The sequence below is a fragment of the Drosophila pseudoobscura genome, chromosome X, assembly GCF_009870125.1.
Source record: "Drosophila pseudoobscura strain MV-25-SWS-2005 chromosome X, UCI_Dpse_MV25, whole genome shotgun sequence".
NCBI classification, from domain to species: Eukaryota; Metazoa; Arthropoda; class Insecta; order Diptera; family Drosophilidae; genus Drosophila; species Drosophila pseudoobscura.
Genome location: NC_046683.1, coordinates 1335216 through 1357500, shown reverse-complemented (window position 1 = coordinate 1357500; position 22285 = coordinate 1335216). Strand labels below are relative to the sequence as shown.

The 22285-nt window shown below is 48.8% G+C and overlaps 1 protein-coding gene across 7 annotated transcripts in view; it reads right to left on the bottom strand.

Annotated features, from left to right (window-relative positions):
- Cht6 (Chitinase 6) overlaps window positions 1–21845 on the bottom strand; it is a 34046-nt gene extending 12201 nt beyond the window's left edge. For 5 of the 7 annotated variants that reach the window (XM_033384491.1, XM_033384492.1, XM_033384495.1 and 2 more), the window contains exons 1-10: window positions 21746–21845; window positions 20981–21158; window positions 7680–7743; window positions 7406–7591; window positions 6808–7322; window positions 6555–6740; window positions 6224–6489; window positions 5676–6155; window positions 4626–5615; window positions 3372–4569 (exon numbers count right to left, since the gene is read on the bottom strand). In XM_033384491.1, coding sequence (XP_033240382.1) covers window positions 3372–4569; window positions 4626–5615; window positions 5676–6155; window positions 6224–6489; window positions 6555–6740; window positions 6808–7322; window positions 7406–7591; window positions 7680–7743; window positions 20981–20989 — 3894 coding nt within the window. In that variant the 5' untranslated portion in view covers window positions 20990–21158; window positions 21746–21845. Of the gene's footprint in view, window positions 1–50; window positions 4570–4625; window positions 5616–5675; window positions 6156–6223; window positions 6490–6554; window positions 6741–6807; window positions 7323–7405; window positions 7592–7679; window positions 7744–20980; window positions 21159–21745 lie in introns of all 7 variants that reach the window. The other 2 variants (XM_033384496.1, XM_033384497.1) reach the window with 2 other exon arrangements.
- Window positions 21846–22285: the final 440 nt, after the last annotated feature.

Genomic DNA, 22285 nt, shown 5'->3' with positions numbered 1-22285 from the left:
ATCCAATGTCTCCTCACCTGATCCGACTAGTTTTGCCCCCGGGTGTCCTACTGTGACCCGGGGGTTTTCAATAAAAAATGACCGAGTTCGGCATTGATCTCCTTGGCCTGCTCCATGGCTAGTCGGTGCTCCAGTGGCTCCTTTTCAGCCTTCTCCTTCTCCTCTTTTTCTACATCCTCATCCTCCACTTCTACGGAATTATTTAGCGTATCCCTGGCGCTAACATTGAAGACATCATGGATCTGCTGACGGATGTTCACAGTCCCACTCTCAATGTCCGGTGGTGCCGGGGACTTGTCTATATACGTTATAGGGGAATCCTTCACGTACTGATAGTACTTCCGGCGGTGGTAGATGGGCAGCGATAGCTCCTGCTCCTCCTCGCTGGTGTCCTTGTCCCCCCCCGTGACTGCATTTTCTCCTCCTGTGGCACCCACTTCGTTTCCCGACTGCAGGCGGTTCAGGGCGCTATTCAATTGCTGCTTCAGAAGACTCAGATCCTCTGTGGTGGCTGCCGGTGGGTCTTCTGTAGTGGTACTAGTAGTTGTGGTGCTGGTGGTGCTGCTGTTTCTCAGTCGATTCACAAACCGCTGCTTGGCTGCTGAAAGTTGGTCTTCCGTGGAAGATGCATCAATGGTTGCTTCGGTGGTTGTCGTTCCTATTGGTCTCCGGGTGAGCACACGTCTAGTGGTGGCAGTTGCCGCTGTTGGTGGCGCCTCTGTGGACGATGTCGCGGGCGATGGTGCCTCTGTGGTGGTTGTTGTGGGACGCTTGAAACCAGCAAAGCCGCTGCGACGAGTACTGGCCTCAACTACAGGCGAATCTTCGCTGCGAGGGGTTGTTGCTCGTGTGCCTGCTGTGGTTGTTGCTGGTCTTACTGTGGTGGTTCTCGTGGGTCTTGTTCTGCGTTGAATGGCCCTAGCTGTGGTGGCGCTGGGTTGTGGTTGCTTCTCTACCCCTGCCTCTGCCTCTATCTCGTTGCCAGCCTCGTACTCAAACTCCTCGACCTCCTCATGCTCGATGGTCTCCTTGGGTTTCTTCAACAGACGGCGTCGCGTTTTTGTCACCGTTGCCTCTGGTGGTGGGGTCTTCTTGCGCTGTCCACGTGATGAAAAGTCAAGGGCCAGCAGTGATGACAGATCGTTGCTCTGGAATCGTACTGTTCCGCGATTGCGGGTAATCGCCCTCTGTGTGGTGCTCGGAGGTGGTGCATGGCTCACCTCGTCGTATATGTACTCGTACTCCGCTGGCTTCTCCTCCACAGTCTTGGTGTGAATGCGCTTGACCACCTTCTGGCCGGCGTCCAGGGTGCGTACATAGGTGGTGCGTGTGCGCGTAATGCCATTGCCCAGGGACTCGGTCTTCGTCGAGGTGCGATTGCGGACCGTGCCACCATTCAGTGGTGCGCGACTATGGAGTTTGCCAGCTTCTTTGGCTTCTACCTCTACCTCTGCTTCCTCCTGGTCTGCCTTAGCTTCCTGCTGCTCCTCCTCTGATGCTGGTGGTGATGCTGCTGCTTTTGGTGGTGGTGGTGGTGCTGCTGTTGCTGTGGGTTCCACTCTTCGGGACTCTTGGTGGTTGTACTTCGATCTCTTGTTGGCATCGGCAGCTAGCAGGGACGAAAGATCCCCTTCCTTACCCTGGGGCCTGAAGCTGCCCCGCACTATGACGCGACGTCTTGGCAAGCCTGTGGTTGTCTCTGGTTGGATCTGCTCCTCTGCGGTGGTTGTTGTTGGCGTTGTGGCTTCTGTGGTACTGGGCGTCTTGTTGCGGAAGAAAGAGCGTTTTGTGGTGGCCTCCGTGATTGTTTCCCCCTGCGTTTCTTCGCTTGAGGAGCTGCTGCTGTTGTTGTCCACTTCAGTGGTGGTTGGTGTCGATGTTGCTTCTGTGGTGCTTGTTCTGCTGGCACGGAAGAATGAGCGTCGTGTTGTGGGCTCTTCTTCTGGTGTATTCAAATCCTTTTTCTGTGCTCTGGTGGTGCTGCTGTCCGAGGGCGCCTCAGTAGTTGTTTTACCTCCTCGAAGGAAAGATCGACGTTTTGCGGGTTCGGTGGTAGTTGTTTCACTGTTTTCCGTTGTGGTTGTGGTGGTGCTGCCGTGACTGAAAGAACGACGACCAGGTTTCACTGTTGTCTCGTGCAGCTGAGACTCTGTGCTGCTTGTGCTACTAGCTGGTGGTTCAGTGGTGCTTGTGCTACTTGGAGTTGGTTCAGTGTTGCTTGTGCTAGTAGTTGGTAGTTCAGTGCTGCTAGTGCTTTCGATGATATCGGTTGCAGTTTCTTCAAAAAAGAACAAGGTGGTTTCTTCCACAATAGTATCGTCTGTGGAGCTGACAGCAAGTGGTTCAGTTGTGGTGCTGCTGGAGATGGCTTCAGTGCTGGTGCTGCTGAAGGATGCTTCAGTTGTGGTGCTGCTGGCGGATGCATCAGTAGTGGTGCTGTTGGAGGATGCTTCAGTGGTGCTGCTGGGGCTGCTGTCGCTGTCTTCCATCGTTGGGAGAGTGGTTACCTCAGCCAGGTCCAGAATCTGTGGCTCAGGAGCAGCTGCCGTGACAATCTCCGGTGACTCTTGCTCGGTCGCCGTGTTGCTGTCATCCGCATTGATGGAGCTGGCGGCGGGTGCCTTGGTCCTGCCACGTGCCGCCGCTGGCAGCTCATCGTCGATCACTTCGGCGGCCACATTCTCGTCCTCGGTGGTGGTCTCCACCACAATCTGTCCGCCTCGGGAAATGGGCTGGTAGTTGCGTGGTGGCCTCGTGGCCCCCTCCAAATCCCTCACGAAGCTCGAGCTGCGCCCGGCGGTGAGGTGTGCGGTCCCTTCGGTGTCGCGGCTAATGGCCTGGTACCGGATCTGCTGGTCATTTGATGAAGCTCCTCCTTCTCGGCTGGCAGTGCGTTGAATGTTTTTATAGTTGCGCGAGCCCGAAGAGGAAACGGAAGCTGATGACTCAAAGGCTGCTTCGGACTCTTCTTCCGCAGAATTCAGTCGGCGGCTGCGGTATTTGGAGGGCAGCTGCTGCTCCTCGTCATCGTTATCAGCGGACAGCTGCTTGCCGGCGTACCTACGTGTGTCCTTGTCCTCGCCGGCCAGGGCATTGGGCCCCGTCCCAGCCCCAGCACCAGCCGGACGTCGTGCTCCCGTGGGTAGTCGCACCGAGCGCCAAGTGTACTTGGTCTTGGTGTAGATCTCGTCGGCATCTGCGTCATTATGGGGTTTACTTATAATAGTTCTAACTACGTCATGCCTTAAGCTATTGCCACCATTACCATCTACGTCTACTTCTACATTTTGGTGGTGCTCTGGTGCACTGGTTGCGGTGGTTGTATTGATTGTATTGGTGGTGGTTGTTTCGGCGGTAAGACTGGCACTCACCTTGGGCCTATCCACTTGGGATAGTCGTGTTTTCTTCACTACATTCACAACTGCATCTGTTATCTGTTTATCGTCTGCGTTATCGTTATCGTTTATCGTAGTGGTGCTAGTGGTTGTGCTTTGGACTGTGGGTCGTGTGCGCCGTCTGGGATAACCAAAGGGTCTTGGACTAGATACGCTACCCAGCGTATTCGGGTTAGTGGTGGTGGGTGGTTCTGTGGTTGTTGTTGTCTGTGTCTGTGTGGTTCTTTGTGGTTGCCTTCTACCAGAGTAGGTGGTTCTAATGCTATTTACGTTAGGATTGCTAATGCTATTCAAACCGTTTCGACTAGCATCGATCGCAGCTTCTGGATTGTTGTTGTTGTTTGTGGTTGTTGTTGTCGGCGTTTTAGCTGTGGTTGTTGTTGTCACACGCCTGCGATTGGTGGTTGCATACTTTGTGTATTGTGTCTTGGTTTTTGTTACCTCGCTGTCGTCACTGTCGTCCACGTCCACGTCATTTCGTTCGGTGTTTCCAGTGATTGTAGTTGTTGTTGTGGGTGTTGTTGTTCCCAGTTCCGTCTCTGTTGTCGTTGTTGTAGTACTGGTGGCTACGTCTAGGACTAGTGGGATAGTGGGGGAGGCATCGCCCAGTGGTTCATCGGTTGCCAATGAGTCTGAGTCAATGCTGGTGGATCCTAAAATAGGTGTGGTTGTGGTTGTGGGTGTGGGTGTGGCTGGGGTTGTGGGTGAGGTATGCTGGGTGTTAGTGGTTGAAGTGGTGCTTTCAATTGGTTCAGGGGTTTCGTTAGTTGTGGTTTCTGGTTGGGTGGTGCTCGGTGGTTGAGGTTGAGGTGTTGTGGTGCTTTCTGCTGTTGTTGGTATTGTTGGGTTCTTGTTGTTATTCTGTTTCACATTGTAGCTGCTGTTGTTGTTGTTGGTGGTGGTGGTGGTGCTGGCCTTGGCAGTCTCTGTGCCGTTGTTGGTTGCTGTTGTGGTTTCTGGTGGTGTTTCTGTAGTGGTTGTTGTTCTACTGCGACCAATGCTCGCATATTTACGTGTGTTTTGGTTGTGGCTTGTGAGACTTTGTTTGCTCTGTACCGTGACATTTTGCTGCGGTTCATCCTCCTCGTACTCCTCCTCATCCTCCTCGGGATCTGCTGCAGCATCCTCTACATTGCCGCTCTTCGTGGGCCTTGTGCGTTCAAAGTATTTGTAGCTGAAAGTAAAACGTGAGAGTCGGACATTTCGAATGTTTTAAAGGAAGATTCTTACCGATTGGTTGTCGAACTCAAGATGGACTCCGTTTCCGTGCTGCTGCTGGTGGTAGCCTCCGGCCTCTCGGTGGTGCCGCGTCCACGCGTCCGGCTCAAGGTGGCATAGGACTTCACTTGGCTGAGCGACTGCACCACCTGCTCCTCCTCCTCCTCCTCCTGGGAGGATTCTGCGGCTGATGCCGCTGTGGTTGAGGGTCGGGATCGTCGCAAGCTGGTATACGATGGCGTGGCGGCACTGATGGGTCGTCGGGTGGTGGTTTCCGGCTCGGACTGCTCCTCGACTGCTTCCTCGGACTCTGACTGGGCCTCGGACTCACCCTGGCTCGACGAACGATGACGATTGATGGTCACATACTGCTTTCGCTCCTTCAGGAAGCCATCGAACTCCGTGAGCTTCTCGATGCCCTCGTTCTGCGGTCCTTGACGACTGTTGCCCCTCAACACCGAGGAGTACTTGGAGTAGTTGGCGTTGGAGTTGGAGGAGCTGTTGCTCTCGGTCCTGGTCTCTGGGGCTGAAGCTGAAGCTGGAGATTCGTTGATCTTCAGTCGATTGCGCGTGAAGGAATTGAGAGTACCGGGCCTACTGAGCACGCGATCGTAAAGAGATTTGCTAATGGTCGAGGGTGTGGTCGGGGCACCGCTGGCGGAGTTCTCCTTGAGCGTAATGGAGCCGTCCTTGTTTCGCAGCAGATGCTTCTCCAGCTGCTCCACGCCGCCCACCTTCCGGATGAGATCGATCAGCTCTTTGATCACCTGCGGATCCTCTTCCCCTGGCGACGGCTCATCGTCGCTGACGCTGCCCTCCTCCTCATACTCCAGCTCATCTTCAGCGGGTGGCGCTGCAGTGGTTGTGGTCGAGGTGGTGCTGGTGCTGCTGGTGGTGCGCGGTGCATAGATGGGTCTTGCTGGCGGGGCCGCTGTCAACCGATTGGGTCGCACTGTAGTCGTCGTTGTCGTGGAGGTCACTGGTGGAGACGCTGTGGTGGATCTACGAGGTAGATTGAGGGGGTAAGAGCGTGTTCATGAAAGAGACTGCCCAGACACTCACTTCTTGGTCTTGCATGGCACATTGCGGGCAAAGTCACAGGAATCCGCAGCCGGATTGAAGTACAGTCCCGAGGGGCATGTGAACTGGTGGGCCACGATGCCCAGGCCCGAGGGGCCGCTGTCCAGGCACCAGTAGTACTTTTTGCAGTCCCGCGGATGCTGGAAGAAGCCCTCCTCCTCGCACTTGAAGTCCGAGCCCGGATCGGGGGTGGTTGGCGGCGCTGGTGTTGTCGAGCCCCGGCCTCCAATGTACAGCGAGGAGCCATCGGCCTCCGTCAGCCTAAAGGTGGTGCTGGGAGGCGGTGGTGCTGCTGTGCTGCTGGTGCGACGTCCACCGCTGGGACCTCTCCTCGAGCTGGCCGGCGTTGGGGCCTCTGTCTTGGCATTCAGGCGGTTCCGATTCTGTACGGCATTGTCGCGACTGCGGGAACGCGACGGTTTCTGTGGTCCGTTCGACTTGGCCACCTCGTTGATGCCCAAACTGCAAGGAGGGAGGATTGGTAAGAGAGTTCGCTTAGTGCCCAGAGGCAACCGACAACCCACACATACCCAAGAGCATCCACCATGGCCTCTTTGGCAGCCTCGATCAGGGGATATGGCTTGCCGTTGCACGTGCCGCGGAAGTCGTCGTTGTCTATGGCCCAGAACATGATGCCGCCCAGGCCGTGAGCAACCACATACTCGGCCTTCTTCCGTACCATGGCCTCGTCGTCGTAGCCAACCCACTGGTTGCGTCTGTAGGCATATGGACCCATTACATTGGCATTCGGCTGCACCACCGTCCACTCGGGGTCGTCCTTGAGCGTCTGACAGATCTGTAAGTGGGTGGAGGAAGATGAAAATGATTCACTTGTTTGGGAGGGTTTAATAGCCAACCCACCTCGTAGTACGCCAGGTAGCCCTTCTCCCGGGTGGCATCGCCCTGTTCACCGGGACCCTCCGAGGGGGCTCCCAGCTCCGTACTCTCCTCGTTGATCAGCGTGTAGGACCGGCCATAGGTGGGAATGCCCAGCACGAGCTTATCCCGATCGGCGCCCGCCTTTAGGTAGTACTTGATGGAGTAATCCTGGAAAGAGCAGATCATCATTAAAATAGTGCCTCTCAAGTTAAGCGGCACTGTCTGGTGCTCGTACAATATTCAGCTCTGCATCGTAGTTGTACTCGGAGTCCTCCTCCAGAGAGTAGAGCGGGGCGTGGTGGTTCACAGAGGGCTCGTGCGACGAGTGGAAGTCGTAGGTGAGGACATTGAACCAATCCAGATACTTGTTCAGCTTGGGCACATCGTAGCCCTTGTCGATGTACTCAATGCCCGCTGGCACGGCCATGGTCAAGAGCAATCGAGTGCGTCCCGTCTTCTGGGCCTCGCGCTCGAACTCCGCCCGCAGCTCCTGGACAAACTGGGCGTAATTGTCGCGGTCACGGGACTTGCCGCCCTCCCGATGGGCCGGATACTCCCAGTCCAGGTCGATGCCATCAAAGTGATTCTGTCGCAGAAACTTGAGGATATTCTTGATGAACTGCTGGCGACGCTCGCCGCTGGCCACCAGTGGAGAGAACCGGGAGCTGGCCTCGTTCCACCCACCGATGGCAATCATCGTTTTCAGCTGCTTGTTGTAGGTCTTGAGGCCGGTGAACTTTGCATATCCACCTGGCAGGGGTCAGGGGATGGATGTAGACAGACAGGAAATTAAAATCGAGTTGAATTAACATTGGATGCTGGATGGGGCTTACCCTGCTCAATGTCCTGGTACTTGTCGAAGGGCTTCATCTGATTGTCCTTGGTGAATCCACCGAATGCGTAGACCAAATGTGTACACAAATATGGATTAATGTTCTGCGGGTTGAATTTGGCCGTACCCGGACGGTAGACGCTCCAGTTCGTGTAATAGCAAACGACACGACCCTCGCTGCTGGCCTCTGTTTTCGGATATCGAATCAGGTCGGATTGAAATTACATATCGTGTACGAGTATCATTCGGAAACCCTTTCGTAGTGGAGCACTTACCATTTATGCAATATGCGAGTGCGCAGAGCAGGAAGAGCGTTTGCCAGGCCGCTCCACGCCGGAACTGCAATGAAAATCAAAAGAGAGAAAAATCAGAGGCAGAAAGGCAGTAGAAGGAAACCAACCCATCAATGTTAAAACTCCGCCCCGCCCCCACAAAGTCCGAAAATATGTGGCAGAAACTTTTATCAAGAATCATCTTTTATATGGGAGAAAACAGTAAAGGAAAATATGTCTATAAAACACCAAAAACAAGCAGAGAAAGTGAACTTGTGCTTATTTAAATGGGGAAATTAGTTAAGTTTCAATAAACTTAAAATATCGGGACAAAACTGCATGGAAATGTCAAAATATAAGTGTAATCTGGGTGTACGTAGTTATTTTCGCTTTAATTTGGATCTCAAGGCGGAAGCAATTATCATACTGGCAGGCAGGTTGGCAGGCGGCAGCAGCATTGACACAGTGACATCGATGGACAGATCCGCATAAATCTGGGCGATACACAAAAGACAAAAGATCATCACTCGAAAGACTCGAGCTCGAAGCTCGAAGCTCGAAAAGGTTCCCATGAAGGTCGGCGTCTATCAACAGCATGCGGCTTACATAACCCCATGCTCGTACAAGAGAAGAGATGATCTGAGGAGATGAATTCCATATGCAAATTGGACGGAATTGATGAAATGCAAATTCAAATGGAAATGCAAATGCAAATGCAAATGCCATTGGGACGGACACGCCCAGTTTGTGTTACGAGTGTGTGTGGAAGAAAACTTCCTTATGTTTTCTGCTTCGGCATAACACAGAAATTAGATCATCCATAGGGTTACAGTCTCCAGTATCTGCAGTCTCCAGCCTCCAGTCTCCAGACTCTGTGACTCATGGCTCGTAAATATACGGATATTTTAAACGGATTTTCATATTAAAATGCCAAAGTGTTACAACAGCCACAATGGGCCCAAAATCTGTTTTGGGATTTTGGTCAGCAACACACAGCAGAAAGAGAAACAGCTTGAATTACATAAGCAGCCAACAAAAACAAAAACTTGTTGCCCCTAGACGACTTCGATAGCGAGTGTGTGTGCGTGTTAGCCATGCCGGTTTTTTTTTGCCCCAAAACACACACGTGCGTGCGTGAGTGCGTGCGTGCGTGCGTGCGTGTGTGTGTGTGGTGTATGTGTGTGTGCGTTCATTCATCGAAGTGAATTGTACATGAAACAAAATTGATCAAGTCCCCATGTAAAACATCATCGGGCAGCGAAAACATCTGCCATGAAGACATCGCCGAACAGGTTGAACCATCATCCACGGCATCGCTTGCCGTGTGGGCTCTCATAACTAATTAGCAAAGCCCCCAATGCACAGTCGCAGATGAATACATACACACTCGTACTTATATTGTGATATTTGTGTACATGGGGGGGGGGGACTCTACCGATGAATAAAAAGTGAATTTTTGCTAATAAAAAAGTCTGTCGGGCCCGAGGGCGAAACTTTCTATTTGTCAAAGGTCTCTGCTCAATCAGCTGGAAGCAATTATCGATTTAAAAACAAACCTAAATCATATAATACTCGTACATCATGTTTCATCTATATTAAATAAAATGTACCTGACCTATCAAGATACGATTTTGTTGGGCGTAAGAGTTTATTCCAAGAAGGATATTCATTCGGATCTGATAAATATCAACAAAATACTGGAAACAAAAGGCATACAAATTCTCCAAGCATAGTACAAAACAAAAAAAACTCTTGAAAGACCTTCATGTGGGAGACCAAAAGAACTCAAACACGGACGGCAATACTTAAATGTCGACTAAAAAACCATTAAGAAGGAGAACCAGAATCACTCTTTGTGCACTCTTTGGGACCACAATTGGAGCTAAAAAGCAATGATTTTTGCAATACAATACTCGTATGCGTATGCGGTATAGAAAACCCATCAACACACTCTCTAGCGAGGACTTGAAGCTTTCCCCCTTAAGCCGAATGCCGAATGCCGTATGCCGTATGCCGTAAATCGCAGCCGTATCCATATCCGGCAAGTGGCTACTTGGCCTGTACTCAAGGCATTCTATGGTTATGGGGGATATGGGGGATACGTGGAGCGAGTATGTCTGTAGAGGGTAATGGCACATTTACCTACTGAGCGTTCAGACATTGATTGGGTCATTGGACCAAAACCCAGCATAAAGCTAAACAAGAAATGTTTATGGAACTCTTTGGCCATTTACATTTATATATAGCCATCATTTACATGGCTTTCAGTGCTCTGTTGCTGGGGCTGTTTGCTGTTGCTGTTGCTTTTGCTGTTGCCTCTTACGCATTGCTTAACATTTCTTTATGGCAGCGACTGCAGCAGCTGCTTACATAAAATTGCATGCCAAAAAAAAAACACACACAAAAAAAGATCGAGTATCCACAAGAAAACAACAACAACTTGAATGAAAATGAAATGACAACAATTTGGATTGTACAATGCGCATGAGCACTCGCATTGATTGGCCGCCGCGAGTTGGCTTGACAAATTTGTCGATTTTACGCAAAGTGAACACAAAAGTGCCACCACCAACCACAACAACAACAACAACCACCAGGCGTCTGCAACACATGTACCTAAAGGCAAATGCCACATTTGATAGAGTTTTGCTCGAGTTTTGGTCTTTGAATGGGGCCACTTTAGTCCATAGAAGGTATAACTCTTCATGGAGCATACTTACCATATACGAGTATGTACATATGTATCGTATTGAGCATTACAAAAGTAAGGAATCAGTGCATCCTACAATCAGACTTGCTAGACTTCACAAGCCATGGATATTATAGAAAAAACCCAGTACTAAATCCAAAAAGTTCTTAGGGGGAAAACAACTAGAATCTTCTAAGCCGAGTGACCAGCGTTAGAGTATCGGAATCTTCGGCTTTGCTAGCACTATTTACCGCCTGGTTTTTGGCTTAGTTTCTGCATCTTTTAATGGCTGCGAATGGCTGGCAATTAAATCTGGATCTGGATGGACAGGCGGCAGCCAGGCAGCCAGGCAGGTTGTGTGATTTGATGTGATGTGTGTTGCTGCAGGGCGCCCCAAAACACACACAGCACACCACTGCAACTACAACTGCAACTGCAACAGAGGCAGCGGGCCAAAATTGAGAATCGTTTTTGGCCGGATTTACAGCCAGCGGCTGTAAAAGACTGCGGCACAATTTATGGACAAGTTGTTGCTGCCGACGACGACGGCGACGACGACGACGACGCAGACGACGACGCAGACGACGACAAGTTGCAACACATGAAACGATACAAAGGCAGAGACAGATCAACTGTGGCACATATACGAGTACTCGCCTGCAACTGCAACTGCAGCTGGATAGCCCGTTGCTTACGTAAGGCATCGCAGCATTACGCTGCTAAAAATACAAAAACAAAAGCACCACAAATATTGCGTACATATTTGCAATTTCCCAGAGGCTGGACTGGCTGGCTGGCTGGCTGGCTGTTTGCTTTGCATAAAATCTGGATCTATTGGTAACCTTGAATCACGAGAGAAGAGAAACCGCTTCAGAAAAACCATTCGGTCCGAGTAGTTGCTCTCGAATTGGGAACAGGTCGCGCCAGACAATGGCCTCGAGAGAGCCGGGGTCCATGAATAGCGAAACCCGATATCAATGGTAGATAGATATATACATGCATACATATATAGTAGATGCTGCCTCCCTCCGATAATATGCGCCCTTAATGCACTCATGAATGCTCATTCAGGGAGGGATGGATTTGCATCGCTTGAGTGCTTTGAATACATATGAATGCCAATTGCACTCATTCCAAGTACTCGTAAATTACTGTAGGCACTGTACTCCAATGAATAGCCATGAATCTGCGTCAGTATGTGAATGAATCATGAATGAAATGTGAAATTTTGGTTCAATCAATCTTGGTCCAAACATTCCACAGACAAGGCACGGGCTATTCAGAAATCCCTACCTCAGTGCAGCCTGCAGCTGCATCTCACGTGCACTCATAGTACGCACTCACACTCGCACTCATTCACATTCCATGACCGGCTATATACGAGTATAGTATGTATTCTGTAAAGTTCAGTTGGCTTTAGCTGCAACTTAAAATTCAAAGACGGTTCCGCTCCATCTCTCGTTCTCCCTGCTCTTCGGCTCCTCCCTGGCTCCTGTACCGCCGGGCTGGCATTGACTGGAAATTTCCGCTGCGGCACGTAGAATGTGCCTCACGTCATGTCACGTTTCACGTACCGCCGCGCGTCACAATGTCAACGCCCCACAAAAAAAAAACAAAAAACAAACAAAACGTACACAAAAAAGAGTGGCAAAAGATCAATGTCTGCCAAGAGTTGCGTATACGCCCTGTGTGGAATAGGGAGTGGGTGTGCCATTGGGGGGGTGAGGGAGAGGGAGAAGGAGAGGGTGCGGCCCCAAAGGCTGAAGAGTCTTGCAAACGAAAACTTTTGGCATTTGAAACAATTTCGCGGGATCTGGAGCACCATGCATCTGTCCGGCACTCCATCTCCAATCCCGAGGGTGTGCCCCTGTGTGGCTGTGGCTGTGCCTGTGTGCCTCCAACAATGGCCCAGCCACAGATCGGGCGATAACTTGATGCATTTAACTTTTGCATTTAGCCGGGATTTATGCCGTGCGAAAGCCAAGCTCTGAGCATTGTTGGCCAACATCAAGATTACCGTGCGAAAGATTTTGCTTTGCGGTCTTTCAATCTTGTCCCCCGCTTTTACCCCATTTGCTAGGGTTTTTTGTCAGCGCCAAGCGCCAAGCGCCAAGCGCCAAGGCATTTTCAATTAAGCAATCGAAAGCCACGACTCGACCCAAAATCTGAATCATGGCCAGCGGCTTAGTTGGCCCAAAAGAACAAACAACCAAACAAGCAAACAAAGACCCATGCACCATGCACAGGGCGAAAAGCGGTGCTCGATCAAACTGTGAATGAAATGCGGAAGGCTTTGAATGCGATGCAAGGATCCAAGCAAGAAGCCCCCTTCAAAGTGAGGATCGGATGGGAAATACCTTAAGAGAGAATGAGAAGATAGTGTCAGGAATTCTTGCAAAATATTTCTTCAGACAAGTTGATGATCCCCAGAATAAAGACAGTAGTAAGGACAGGTAAGGAAAAACTCATCAATTCTTAAGGAAAGGAATTCCCAAAGTTCTCTCGCCACTTTTCGAGACCAATAGCCTTTCAAAAGGATATGTAGTTCTCCTACGACTAATTATTTCTGGCAGTGCATGTCCAGCGATGTCACGACTCGTATGAATGGTTGACCGGACCGTTCGCATGAGTGAAAAGCGGATTGACCAGGCCAAAACACACACACACGCAAAAATTAAAATACGTAAAGTAGCCAATTATGGAGCAGAAGTCATCCAGTCATTGACTCCGGAGTGGCTACGGGGGAAACCAGTTGGCCCGGACTCGAGTCTCGGCTTGGATTGGCTTTCCTTTGACTCCTTGACTTGGCTGCTGGTCTTGGCCTGGCTTTCTTAATCGCCATTTGGCGTGACAGGCGACGAGAGATGCGAGTGCACCCAAAAAAGCCGAAACCAAAACCAAAACCAAAAACCGAAACCGATACTGAAACCGAAAGGAAAAGCGAAAGTTGATGTCGCCGGATGCTGCTGCTGCTGCTGCTGGGGTGTTGGGGTGAGATTATGTCCATCTTTATTTCGTGTTCGAGTATTTTTCTCTTTCTGTCTGTTCAATGGATCAATGTATTATGGGTCAGCAAACGGCGGCGGTGACGACGACGCACCCAAAAAAAGAAAAGCCAACTTCAGTCTCCGAAGCGGTTTTCCAGCTCTCTCAAACGCATCGACGACCGACGACCGACGATCGACCATCGACGAAACGCACGCACACAATTGAGCCATAAAAAGCCTATCAATAGATTGTGAAATTGAATGATTTTTTACATCTTCACTCCGGTTGTAAACCTGTAAAGCTGTAAAGCTGAAGCCCACTGAAAGCTGAGCCGACGACCAGTGCCTGTCAAGGCCGGGCAAAATAGAAATCTCCTCTTTCATTTCATTTGATTTCATTTCCATCAAAATGCCGCCAGGCTATTGCCAAGGCAGCCCCCGAGAAGATCATCTTCAGCCCGATCAATGTCAATGCTCATTCACTCCATCATTCACTACCATTCATTCGCGTATTCATAGGGAATGCATCGATGTCAAAATTTGCATCCAGCATTATGCATTTCGCATTTGTCTGACTGAAGAATTCAAGTTCATTCAGTTACGAGTACGAGTCGTAATCCCCATTGTCTGCATTACCTTGATGTTGCCATAAACGAGCCATGGGGCCATCATCAGCATAATCCCCATCGACGCGTCGTCACGATGCGGCGGGGTACAACAATGGGCAGGCAGACAGCCAGGCGGACAGACGGACGGACGGACGGGCAGTTCATTAAATCCAATTATACGCCAAAAAGGTTTGTCGGCTGCCTTTTAATGAGAATTTCGCTGAATTTGATGGAAGCTTAAGCACACGAGAAGAGTGGCCTCTATACCCCATCCAATGGCTGTATTTTGCAACATATTCCTGTTTTGATTGAATAGTTTTCTATTGCTGGCATGGGAAGGGTTAGGGTATAGGGTGTAGGCACCCTTCGGTTCCGCTGAATTTTTCGGGGCTTAAGCTGAAAATATGTTCTCCTTTTTTGCGAGCACTGCAGCGTAAAAATTCAATTTAAGGCCTGAATGATCTAAGCAGCAGCAGCAGCAGGATGCGAATGCCATGCCAATCGAATCGATTTCAGTCAATCCCACTGCTCCACACTGCTCCGCACTGCTGCTGACTCACCGCGAAGCCATTGTGATATGCTTTCATACAATGTATATAGATAGAAGATACAATAGCTAGCATAACTAATCCGTTTAGATTCAATTGACGCACATAACCGATGACATGACTCAGACATAAACACAGATCCAGACACAGAGTCGATAAAACGTGAAATGTTAGGTGAAGTCAGAAGACGTTCTCTTCTGGGTTTCAATTTCAATTCAAAGTCAAAGTCATAGTTAATTTCCATTTAAATTCAAATTCGGGTTTCAAATCTCAATTGTCGCTCTCAGACATCAGCTTTGAAGTGAGAGATCTCTGGTGCTGGCCAAAAGCGCTCCATCTCAAGCTGGTCAAAACAAACAAGCCGTATAACTGATATATGGCTAATGAATAAAACATTATTTTTTCACCTTATCGATTTGCATTTGTCGCTGTTAATGGTGCAATTTTCCCCATTAACGCGAATGGCCATCGTCATCGCTAGAGGCGCCCCCAAGGAGAGATGCCTGGCAGTGGCCAGGTGTTTGGCGAAAGTCCAAGCCAAAAATCAACAAAACCACAGAAAAATACCCATACAGTGGACACTTGCTATGGCAGAAACGTGGTGCTGGGCACTGGGAGGATACGAAATAAACTAAAACTTAAGTTTTCAGATGCCACTTTAAGCCTTTGTTTCCAGAAGAGAATCTTGCCGGGTAACTCATCATCAGGAGAGAAATCCATTCATTCATTCGTAAAAGTTGCAAAACTTTCCCTGTGCCCCACACATGTCCAGTGTGACCACCCTGGCCGTCGAGTTAATGCCATAATTAATGGCTAAACGCCTTAATGGATGGTCTGATCGCAATTGACACGACAAGGCTGGCAGGCTGTCGAGCCAGGTGAAATGAGGAGTCCGAGCGGAGGACTCACGAGCGGATTTGCATGTCGCGAAACCGGATAGTCATCTCCGATCCGATCCTTCCCCCTTTAACGGCTTCTACTGCTGACATTTATCATTTGCGTTGTCAAAATGTACAGTTACGTCAAAAGCATACAAATAATTAGTCAATAGACAGCGAGGTGAAAGCTTTCAACGCAGAAAGTTAATGAAGCGACTCAGGAGATGGAGTCAATGCGGAGAATACAAAAGATCAGGGATATATCAGAGGATATCTCAGAGCTATGAAGAGCTTCTGCTGCTGCTGCTACTGCTGCCTCCCAAAGGTATATTTGGAAAAGGTGAGGTGAACATTGCTGTCAAAATGCGTGAGTGCTCGTGCGTGTGGCATACTTCAAAGTGAAATCGAAAGTCGAGGCTGATTGACACCCTACCCACTCAACTCCACTCCACTACATTCCACGGCCCACCAGGGCACCCTTAGGGAGGTGACGGTGGCGGTGGCGGTGGCGGCGACGCATCCACCAAAGAGTCGCAACGCGTTTACACTGCAATTAACATTAACGGCGGCACCTGCCCCGTCACCGTCACCGCCACCGGCACTGGCACCGGCACCCGTGCCGTACGTCCCAGGCGATAATTGGCAAAGTAAACGCTGCAAAGGCACTGGCTGCAGCGGCTAACGGTTGGTGTTAAACGTATGGCTACCCCTCCGTTTCTTTCTTGCCAAAAATTAGATAGTTGCTCGCTCATTGGCAGCCAATTATGTCATATGCGCACAATAAAGCACCAATAAAAGAAATGCCCCATCCACTAATCCACCATCCACCAACCATCAACCACACAACCAACCAACGGAAGAAGCCGCTCTCCATCTCGCAGACAGAGCATTTCTTATGTAACTTTTATGCCCTTTTAAGCACAACTTTAGTATACAATTTATTTATAGATACTCGTAAATTTTTGTTGTCCGTTGGCTGCCGCTGTGTGGTTTTGCTCACTTTCAATTTTGTTCGGTTTTCAGTTTTCGGTGGAAATTATTAAGCTGTGCTGCTTGCGCATCCGGCAACAATCCAGCCCAAAGCACAAACAAAAGATACAGAGAAAAAAAAACACGCCAGAAAGAAAAATTAATCGTGATGCACATTCAGGTTCAAGTTGAGTCGAAGATGGAACAGGGAGATGGGCAATGGAGATGGAGATGGAGATGGAGATGGAAATGGACGATGGCTAATTTTGATGCTGTGGATGCGGCGGCCATGAAGCAGCAGCTGAAGCTGAACTGTGGCTCCAGCCAGGGGTCGAGAGTGGTTATGGGTTATGGCCATAAAGATAATGCCCATTGTTTAAGCCGATTAGATGGCTCTCGAGTTGGCCCAAAACTTAATTAGATCGAAGCATGATTTGGGGTTTTTTTTGTATCATCAAAATGGAAATATCTTCGACTGTGCACAGAAACTATATCTTATATGTGATATGCAAATAAGGTTAAACACTAAAATAGATTTTTAAAAGAAGGAATCAAATGTATGGGTATTTCCCAGAAGCTCTCCCCTGCCTGTGGTCTACTTTTCGAGTGTGAGGTACCGTCATCCTTGTGGCAATTAAAGTGCCTTGTGAATTGTCCCCCATTCACCCCCAATGCAGCATTCAGCATTCAGCAGTCACCAGTCGGCATACATCATACTGATTTATTTCTTGTTCGTTACGTTGTTTCGTTGTGGTCTTTGTGCAGTCACATTCTTTTAAATACCAATTGGGGGTCAGTCAGCTAGTCTGCTGGTCAAGACTCTGGAATTTTCAGCAAGTGCTTTTGTTGTCCCCCAAACGAGTTTAAACATCGAGAGTGGAACTTGGTTGGCCTGACTTTGAGACTGTGACTGACTGTGCTATGGTGCTGTGGCGCTGTGTGCTGTGCGGCTTGTCTCTGGGCTCCGTCCGATCTGGCTTAATAAATTAATTTATAACTTTTGCTTTTTTTCACTCAAACACGGAGAGACCTGCAAAACAAGTTGACCTTCACGGCCGCATAACCGATACATGAATATATATATACATATATCAATATACACATATATATGTTGTTTTATTCATGCATATATCCATGGCGGATTTACAGTTACGTGTGGAGTGACAATGTCCAGAGGCTGGTTTCAAGGGTGGGAATCTGATACGAGTATTTTCGGGGGCGAAAGTACGAGTACTCGTAGTCGTACTCATAATCCAATTCAAAATCCAAACTGAAAGTTGATGCCCGTGCATGTATGGGTGAGCTTTCGCTTCAGGAATAGCTAAGCAAGGGAACGTTTTGGTGGTGTGTGTGTGTCCGAATTCTGTCCATGTGAAAGCTTGGCAATGAAGCTTTCTATCTAGTCTCGGAATCCTTAGCTAGGCATTTCTGTACAGAACACAAACTGACCATAGCCAAGGCTTTCTCTGGGGACATACCAGCAGTTAAAGCTTAAATCACAGTCTGTCAAACTGGACTCGAATATCAAAGCGAAGTCTCGCTTTCCATTGGGAATGAATCCATCCATCCCCATCTGTCGTAGGAGTGTTAATGATTTGCATGTCCCCAAATCAAAATCAAAGCTGAAGCCCCCCTGGCCATCTCCGGGCTGTCGTTGTCGTTGTCGTTGTCGTTGTCATGGAATTGAATCATCCCGGCGGTCTCTGGAGCATGGTCTCGGTCTCTGTCTCTAAGTGAGCCATGCCATGCAGCCTCTACCTCTACAGCTGGGTACCCTCTGCGCTCCCTCCTCTGATGTGTGCTCGTAAGTAACGTAACAAAAGCAGCAGCAGGCAGCAGCAGCAGAGGAAGACAAAATACAAAAAAAAATGTAGCAAATTTTGCAATGAGGTTGAAGGCACTGCACGTGTGTATTTGTGGCGGTGTATCTGTGTATCTGTCAGATACAATTACCAAAAGCGATTGCAGTGGATGCGACTGGGAATGCTGGAATTTCAGGCAAATGCGGTTTAATAGCACAAAAAACCGGTAACTTAATGTGATCCCCGCCAGCAGACTCTTCTATAATCTTTTAAATAACAAAAAAAAAAAGCAGATACCAAACGCATCAATTCCCCCATTCCAGCCTGCCATTCACTTTTCCCTCCCTGCTCCCTGCTGCCTGCTGCTGTCCCTCTTTTGTGGAGTGTCGACTGGTTTCACTTTCCGCCGTTGAATGCGAATCGCGAATGCGAATGCGAATTCCGATTTGCCAATCTGAAAACCTTTCTATAGTCGCCCATACACTCGGATATGGGATATGGGTCCCATGCGGAGGAGAAGGTGAGAGCGGTAACCTTCGCTGAGCCGATGACCGGTGGTGGGGGGGGGGGTCAAAGTTGATGTGATTGCAATCAGTTATTTATTACGTGTTCCAGTACGAGTGGCATGCTTGGAGATCTGTCTTTGGTGTCAGCTTTAGTCATAGAGGGAGGATACCATTTAAGCATTTCCGTTCGAAGGTACAGATCTTCAAGGAAAGGCAATAATCACTTTACACCCCATCGTAAGGGTATTTGAGAGGCAACTTGTTCTGAATTATCGGAAAGAGGCACGGCAGCTGCAGATGGATAGATGGATGGATGGATGGAAGGATGGATGATTGGATGGCATCGCATTGCATGGATATGGCATGGCATGGCATGGCATGGGATGGGTTCAGTTCATTGTCATTGTCTTTGTCTTTGGGTGCGGAGAGTCGACAAAGCGTTGGCGTTGCACTGCTGCACTGCTGCACTGCTGGAGTGTTGCACTCCACCGCCTCCCCTGTCCCTGGGATGGTGGCTTGCTTGCATGAATGTGCAAATTTTGTCTGCCTTATTTTCGGGCTGGGCTCCGATTTCCGCTTGGCGGAGAGAGACAAAAGCCCCAAGCTGATTTCCTCTTCACACGCATTTTTGTGGCCTGACGTCAAGCACTCGCTCGGAATGATGATGGGCACCCGAAGATGATCACTCTGATCATCACAACAATGATGATCACGATGACGATGATGAGGAATCCGTTGGCTAGTTTGCAGTACCGTAGCGGCGCAGCACTTGTTGCCAAACGTGTTTCGCCCCCGCGCGCCCGTCAAAAGCCGAAAAGCCAAAAATAAGTTCAAGCCGAAAACTGTCAAAAATACAAAACAGTTCCTAAACAAGTTTTCTGCGCATGCGCAGCCCCACAGCCACATCGAAATTTGCATGAGACCCCAGGCCCCAAGCTCCAGGCCACAGGCATCAAATATCAGCCTTAGCCTCCGAAGTAGCTCTGCCCCGATTCGGGGCATGCATATATGTATACTTGAGAGTATACATACCCCTATACTCCCATACTCGTAATACCCAAATGCCCAATACCCAGGCGGATGTAAAACAAATGCCCAAAGTGGAACGAAATTAAATTTCATTCGATGTCGATGTCGATTTGAATTTCATTTGTCTCCTCGGGGCCCCTATTTGTCGGGGAGTAAAAGTATCAAAAGTATCTTTGATTGATCTGCTTATGCATTGCATGCCTCTTGGTTTAGGATCCACGAGAGAGCATTATATCTTGTATCTGCAGCATTATCTTTAGTATGCATGCAATGTACGAGTATCTGCCAATGGACGTCTGCCATTCCGATTCGATTTCTCGAATCGTGTTTGAAAGTTTTGCACTCCTTTGCGTTCGATTAGCATGGGAATTGCAATCGACAGTCGTCTTCGGCCGAGGTGTTAATCGGGTAAAAGTTTTCAGCATTACATAAGCCCCAAAAACAACCAGAAACCGAAGGTTTTTATCCCTCTATGTGTTCCGCACTTGGGTGATAACTAATCAAACCTTTTTCCATAGAAAACAATAAAACCGTAAGCTATAGTGAACCGATTCCTCTGGCCAGATATCCCAGATATCCCAGATACCATGTCCTCTAAAGACTTGTAACTTTTACTTTCTATGGATGCCTATTCTACTGGTTGAGTCTGACCACAGTCGGAAGTTTTGTCAGCCTTTGTGCTGGCCTGGCATTAATTATGCAATCATCCAAGAGTCATTTCAATAACAACGGATAGACACACAAGCTAAACCGGGCAAAACGAAAACGAAATCAACTTGAGTCCGGGTCTCCGTCTCCGTCGCGAATGAATAATTCAATTATTCAAGAATGAAGATGAGACCTAGAACCCGTTTCTCGCAAGATCAAGCAGCGATCTTTATGGGCCATAAAAAGGTGGCATCTCCGATGAGATGTACATATCTATGAGGAGGCGCCTGGTGCCTGGTGGCTGTTCTTCCTGGATCGGGGAAACAACTTTCGGCTGTGATCCTCTTCAAGGTTGTCTGCCTGTCGTGGTCGCACTTCCTTTTCGATCCCTTTCGTTAAACCCTCCTGCATGGGTCCCCGTCGAGTCAGGAAATTGCTGCTACTTGCCCTGGACTAAATGCTTGCGACTCTTGGCCAGATTTGCGCTAATTGCGTACAAAATACGGTCGTCGCAATGCCAGCAACAACAACAATATATAAGCGTTACAAAAATGATTTCTCAGTTTTCTCAGGTTTTTGCACAGATATTTTCCAGTTTGTTTTTTTTTTTGGCTCCGTTTCGGGCAGCCCAACAACTTACCGGAAGCATTTTGGCGGCTTTTGCTGCTGGTCGAGGTGGCAGGCTGCAGTGGCGCTCCTTTTGCACTGGTTGTTGCTATTATTTCAGTGACTGTTGCTGTTGTTGTTGTACTTAGTCGCTGCTCTAGTTGTTGTCCAAGTAAAACGCAACGCGGCGGCGGCGACGGAAAAAAATTACGCTAGGATTTATGTGTGAGATTTTTGTTGTCGTTAGATTTGCAAAAATATTTGCTCGAAAAGTGGGCTAAATGCTGGCGCTGCAGTGGCTGCTGGGGCTGCTGGGGCTGGAGGCTGAGTGCATGTTTTTTATGCAATATGCACAGATCTCGGATGGCTATATGCTCCACTGACCACCAAAGCCAACAACAACAACTACAGCAGCAGCATTGGCCACTAACAAGAGATGAAGCCAGAAACGAGGCCGAAAGTAAAAACTGTTACACACGTCTGCGCATTCAGTTTTTCACTTTCGGCCAGGCGCGGCGGCGTCTCTTTTCCAGCACATATATCCACATATATCCCCTCATATAGTATATTTGTATGTATATATTTGACTAATATCCATAGAAATCTATCCGTCTATCTGCACATTTTTCCACATTCACTCGATGGCACGATGCACGAAGCACGCAAAAAATAAACCAAAAAAAAAAGTAAATCGAATAAACTTTTAGTTGTATGTTATGTCTCTCGCACATAGAAGGAAATTGTATATTTTAGTATGCACGGTATGCCAGAGGCGAGTTACCGCTATGGCCAACAATACCGTTCAAGAGTCGCCGTTGCACTGAATTCGTTTTGTGGCCAAAAAGCGTGGCCAACAGCCAGGCCACCACCAACAGGCCAGGCCTTAACAGAAGCCACCAAACACCAGGCAGACAGCCACCCAGCAGCAGCAGACAACGGTTACCAGACAGAAACCAGAAACCAGTAACCAGAAAAAACAGTTGCTCATGGAGCGACGAAGCGATGGACACCCTACAACTCATGATGGGAGGATTGCCCTGAATACATAAGTACGTACATTTTCTGATGATAAAACTATTTATAACTAGACACAACAGCGGGTTGTCAGCTACTGTGGCCGCAACATGATATAGCCATCCACTATTTGTGTGGCCAAGGCAAGCAGCAATAATATTCAGGGCTTAAGTTATAATTCTTGATATTACAGTTTTCCGTATATGGTATTCCTCCGATTTCAATCAGTTCCTGAAACAAGTAAAAGGCCAAACATCTTTCACTTGCCAGAAATAGTACATGTCCGAAAGTGGAATTAATGTGATATCTTAGTTCATTTGTCAAC